General features: G+C 33.4%; 1 protein-coding gene across 4 annotated transcripts in view; it reads right to left on the bottom strand.

Annotated features, from left to right (window-relative positions):
• LOC108750899 (WD repeat-containing protein 47) overlaps positions 1-6,469 on the bottom strand; it is an 80,763-nt gene that overhangs the window by 33,183 nt on the left and 41,111 nt on the right. For all 4 annotated transcript variants that reach the window (XM_018490745.1, XM_018490744.1, XM_018490743.1 and 1 more), the window contains one exon: positions 6,245-6,320. In XM_018490745.1, coding sequence (XP_018346247.1) covers positions 6,245-6,320 — 76 coding nt within the window. The remainder of the gene's footprint in view (positions 1-6,244; positions 6,321-6,469) is intronic.

Genomic DNA, 6,469 nt, shown 5'->3' with positions numbered 1-6,469 from the left:
ATTATTATATTTCTCAAAATTTTTCCAACCACATTCTCTTGTTACGTTCCAACGAATTTCAACAACTTGCTCGCGTATGTACTACGTTCTTATAGCAACAAAAGTGTTCTGTTCTGTACCGAGAATTACTAGCAATGTTCCGTAATGTCACGATTTCATACAGATGAGGTCACGAGATAAATTTAATTTGCGGTGCTTATGTCCGTTCGATACAGTTCGAGATCACGTGAAGGGATTGGCGGTCTTCGATTCTACCTTCGCGACTCGTTAAGTAACCGGCGTGCGCGGTAGTGGGAGAGCGATTGTAACGATATGGAAACGCGTGTGCGACGTAACACACGTCTGATGAGGTACTGGAGTACCGCGGAACGCGAGAGACCCGGTGCCTCGAAGGAGCTCTCCGCCATGCGGAGATCCCCACCAAACCGGTGTGCCATTCGTTCAAAAGCGAAGTATCCATATTAGGTCAAACCTTATGGGTTTGTCGCGCAAAATTGCGAGGGAACTGTCAATATGACCTTGACACATTGCGGAATCAGGTCGCCAACGAAGACACGCTAACGTCACTATAAAGCCCAGCTTACCAAACTCGACGAACGACGCTCGGCTAACTCGATAAACATGCCTGTACGTCATTAAACCCGTCTTAACTCACATCATGCATATCCTGTGTAATGAGTCACATCGCGATTTCCTTCTTCATGATCAGATAGATTAATAAACTTCACTGGATTTCGTCAACTCAATTATTTACGGAAAAACAAACTCAAATAAGTTCGCAAAAGTACGATTTTGAAAAGATCGCGTCAAATGCCACATGATAAATTTATTATGGAAATATATTTATATCTATACGTATATAAAATATTGTGTATTCCAGAATATTTCTGATCCTAACAACTGATTAAATCCATTCATCTATCAATCAATCAATTGGAGAATAGATTATATATAATAGAGCGATTATTTTTAAATGTTAGATACATAATCTTCAGAGCGAGGCTAGATAAATAAAAACTAAGATAAATGGAATCGAAAAAAGGAAAAGAGAAAATTATATTAAACGTAGTGCAATTATATTAAGTGTCGGCACTTATCTTCCTTATAATTAATTAAAAAAGATAAATTCGTAATTGTAGGAGATATAAAATGTATTGTATATAACGAAATAAAAAAATTTAATATCTTGAGATAAAACATTCGAACTGGCTAAACGATGTGCAAAGAAAAAACACTTGTGTTGCAGAGTATTGCAAACTAGAATGGCAAGTGACTCATCTTTAACCAATGTAAACACCAATCGGCATCATGCTTTTAAGCAATAGTACTATCTTTTCATTAAAATACGAAGAATTCCTGTTATAGGAATATAAATGGAAATAAAAATCAACACAAATACATTAAAATCAAATTATAAAACATATAATCCGAAATCGGCGAAGAAATGTAAGTATATGAAAATAAAATGGAAGTGAAATTAATTTTTAATTAATATTTTAATTAAATATATAAAATTTCTTTCCGCATTGCTGCTAATTTCACATAAATTATAATCATTTGCATTATTTCCTTCATATCATAGAATCTCGACAAGGTATACATTTCGAAACATCCATAATAGTATTATACTTTCACTTTTGAATATAAAATTGGAACACAAAAAGAAACTCTTTCATATAAAATGCATCGTCAAATTAATTGATCTTTTCATGATCATGATAACTGATACGTTTATATATAAAGTTTTTTTTATTGGTGACCGTAATTATAGTTAGCGCCATCTCCGGATTAAAGGCAGAAGAACGATTTGCGAGCATGGTATCTGGTGAACGGAAACGTTCTTTCATGTAGCCAACGAGATGGAGCCGCAATTGCGTTATACTCCATAAAGGTAACACGGATTGCAAGTGTATTTACGTACTGGACATATTGCAATCAAGCAAATATAATTTGTAAACAAAGACTACAACGCATCACAAATTATATTCGAACAATATTCTAAGATCAAATTATGCTTTCTAAGGCATTATGTAAAAAAGAATTAGAGCAAACTGCATTAATAAGTAATTTGTCCCAAAAGAGAATTAATTAAATATATAAAATTACTACAAACGTACGTTGTGATTGTACTAATCATAATTAATGAAGATACTTAGCTTTGTCACAATTTTATGGTATTAGAACACTGTAGGTGTTGTTATGCTATACTTATTTTCTAATGCTATATCTATATGTATTTTTCAAAAATTACAATCGAAAACAATTGTTATTTACATGATAATTTATTTATATTTTAATTTAAAAATTGTAGATTTCAAATTTAAAGAATGTAAAATTTAAAATTTACAAAATTTTAATTAATATGAACATTAATTCTTTATGCTTATTAATTTTGATGAACATATGCATTAGTAATTCATTTAACACATGAATAAAAATATATGATGATAGCTTATGGACATGAAGTAACGTACGATATTAACTGAGATGAGCAATTAGTGTTACGAAAAAGGAATAGTAATTAGACGAGAGACAACAAGTATCAATTTACAGCACATTTTCCAGAGTAAAATTCGTATAAATATCTTATGCTAACTAGATTGAATATATAATTAATTTGTAATTTATAATTAATATAACTTGTAATTAAAATACAGGCATGTTTAATGCCGTAATTCAATATTCTCGAACATGTAGTGCCCAATATCAAGCTGATATCTGATGCGGTGTTTATACCTTTAAGAGCAGAATCATCGCCAAGTAGCGCCACGATTATAAAATTTTATCGCGACTGTCGATCGGTTTACAAGTCACGTATTGTCAGCAGGAAACGTGCATGTATTTGCAGGTTATCGAGTTACTCGGCTTCTCTTTGACACCTACACGAAGAAGCCTATTCCGGTTCACCTTGACGATCGAAGGTAAATAACGACTTTGCTTCGCGTATTGGAAAGGGTATATTCCCTCTTGAAAAAGTGACATGCTCGCAAACACTGGTGTCGCGTTGCATCGGCGTGTGAGTTGACATTACCACAATTGTTATGTCTATTAGAGTGCTTGTGAAATCCATTTTAAAGGAACTTAAAGCTTGATTAGGCTAACTCATCTAACTCAGCTCGTCTCGACCTCCCTCCATGCAACCATCGACGACCATGAGGTAGCCTCTACGTAACTCTCAGATGACGGTAGAACATAATGCGTCGAAAAATCTCAGAAGGAGCACCCACGCGACAGTACCGTTTCTGTCAATAAAGCGATGCTTCCTCCAATTGTGAACAACAGATGATAACATCGGCGCTCTTAAGCGTGCGATGTAATTTACATTCTGCAGCTGCGTCATAGCACGATATAATCTAACGAGAATGGACATTAGAATTTCGAATGTAGGTGTATGAAGATCTCATCGGATTTTTGCAATAGCCATTGCGATTTATTCGTAGAAGATTAATCGTTTAGAAACTCATTTCCTAATAATTAGCGTTTAAAATTAAAATATTGATGATTATTAAATACAATAAATCTGATGAAAATAACACACTAGAGATAGACATTTAACAAATTACAAAGAGAATTATTGTTGAATTATTGTTCGATACTAAATGTTTAACGATTAAAAATAAGTAGAGATAATGTGCAAATCTTGTCATTAAATTTTCACCAAGAGAAATTACTCTCTCGCAGCTGTTGACTTTATTAATATAAGAATCAAACACACCGCTGTCATCGCATTTACGATGCGAAGGCCTTAGAGGCCTTACGGGGATCGCGAATGTAGAACGCGAATGGATATTCTCATAACGCGAGGCATGTCAACATGAACTTTCATAGCCGATTCGCAATTCGCTAAATCGTACAAAGACAAACACAAGGTGAAACTAGGGAGCCGGTAAGCTACAACGTCGCCGGCACACTTACGCAGAAGCGCAACATTTCAATCTTCGATTACAGTTGTCGTAGTTTCCGCACTATTCTGACAGTTTTGATATATTGCGTCGGCAATATATAGCGAATAAAGAAAAAAAAGATCTAGGTAACTTTAAGGTGTGCGTAACTTGTCGTCTCTCGCAGAACAAATGACCAATAAACAACCCAAGAATTCAGAAATGGTAAAATCGATGAATATCAATAAAATACATCAAATGCACGGAAATCGTAGCATTTCTTCGAAGTTTAGGAAGTCAGTAATCATATCGGGGATTTATAAAACGCGTCGTTTATTGCGATTACCCACACCTAACTGACGTCACGACATTTCCGTGAAATTATTGCATTGCATAATGCAATGCAATCGCGTCAATAACGAGGCCACTGAATCCAGAGTAGTGATATTTTTTTGTACAAGAATAAGCTTTTCGATTCTTATCGTAACACAATTTCATTGCAGGATCGTTTTTTTTTTTTTTTTTTGGATCGACACAATTAGTAATGAAAAATAAACTGATTCATTTCGTACGCGTTGAAACCAAATTAATTTATAACGCGTTTCATTTATTATATATATTTCATTTTAGCTCGATAATTGGCCAAAAATATAATATTTTCTTGCTGCAAGTTAAAATTATTAAATATGAATAATTTCTAAACCAACTCTCTATATGAATTCTCCAGAGTCATGCTCTGTATATTGGCATTTTCAGGATTAAACCGACAGGTACGAAATGTGCAGAAATGATACAAGGACAGAAAACATGATAGATGGAGGTCAACTATTAAATCATCATTATTTAATATTATTTCCTTCAAACAGCATATTCGCGCGAATTAGTAACCGAATAATAGCCGAATTTTGCAGACACGTTTAATATCACCTAATTATTTGCCAATTCCATTCATGGTAAACGAGCCGCTCTTCGACTCTTTTCATTGCTGTATCATTTCCGCTATCGGAGATGGGAAAAGTAATTGACATGCAAATTTTCGACTAACTCCGTGCCGACCGCTATTGTTGTTTTATCCGGCGCGGAAATGCGTAATTTCGTATTGTACGTGAACATTGGGCACGAATGTCACGCGTACTCAAATTTTATAAAAAAAAAAATTTGACGCAATAAATCACACTATTAAGCATAAGACATTCAGAAGCGATTTTATTATACCTACTGATAAAATAAACAAAAATGAAAAAATTGCACAAATAAACATGTAGTTAATAATTAATTAAACTGAAAAAATCATGAATGTTTAATATAAAGTACGTTTTAAGAAAATGAGTTTACGAGCAAAGTGGAATGAAAGGTAGAAATAAGATCTATCGAGTCAAGCGAAAGGACATACAGAAGATTATCCAACAGTTAATTGGCAATTGAGACAATTACAGCGTTTAATTGACAATTTCTTGATAGCCAGAACTAATCAATAACGAAGAAAATTAAACCAAAAATGTAGACAGTCAATCGACGAAGATGAAAGACTTATATAACAAGAAATAACCGTACAAGTTGCGAAATAAATGGTACATTAATAACAACTATCTACAAAAAAATATAATCTGTTAGAAAGATACTAGAATATCATAAACTTAAATTTTTATTCTCTAGTATATCTATGCTAGTATATGAGATATACTTTAGTTTAATGCTCAATAAAATTTATGAAGCGTGATGCCTCTATTTTTAGTAATTCTAATATGTTGTTATACAAACTGGGCGGAGTTTCTACTCACAGATTTAGTGCGAACACATCCCATTGACTTTATCGGCGCATTTGTCTTTTATATTGAACATTACGTTCATATATATATATATATACTCAGCGTAAAAATAGCAAGATAACGATCTTAAAATCTTCTCTAAATTATACCGGAAACGATGTAGAGAGATATAGATTGATTTTATGTGCTTGTGCTATCTCGATCGATTCATGGAAAATGTGGAAGGCGGGTTTCTCTGGTGAATTACGGACGACACTATAAACGTATTACAGCTTTTACGTCAAAGCTTGTAGAAAATATGGAAAGACGGATAGAAAGTACGTTGTATGCGCTGTACTAGTACCAAGTCAATGTATATTTTTTGCAACAACGGAACAACGTTACCATATACGCGATAATAAAATGATCATATAACTCGGAGTAGTCGATATTAATGATTTATGCTTATTATGTGATAACCGAATGACATGCTATCCGTATTAAATGTCACTATGCACGTAAACATACTATCACGATCTTGGAAAAAGGAAAGTAGCTGCGAATCGTGTATAGACAGCGACGCAAAAACACGATGATATTTAAAAATTGACTTACCTTCGGTTTGATAACATCGTAATGTCCTTCCGGCACTCTTGAATCGTAAATGCCGCTTGATACCGAGTTTTGCCTCCTGCAAAGAATCAGATATATGACTAACTTAAACATTGCACTATGTTTTGAAAATAAATAAGATCATAAACTTTGTGGAAAAGATAAAAATATATGCAAAAATATTTAAAAAATATATAAATAATATATATATATATAATTTTCTCTAAG

Source organism: Trachymyrmex septentrionalis, unplaced genomic scaffold (genome assembly GCF_001594115.1).
Source record: "Trachymyrmex septentrionalis isolate Tsep2-gDNA-1 unplaced genomic scaffold, Tsep1.0 scaffold38, whole genome shotgun sequence".
Lineage (NCBI taxonomy): Eukaryota > Metazoa > Arthropoda > Insecta > Hymenoptera > Formicidae > Trachymyrmex > Trachymyrmex septentrionalis.
The sequence above is the reverse complement of the archived record's forward strand: the minus strand, read 5'-3'. Positions and strand labels throughout refer to the sequence as shown.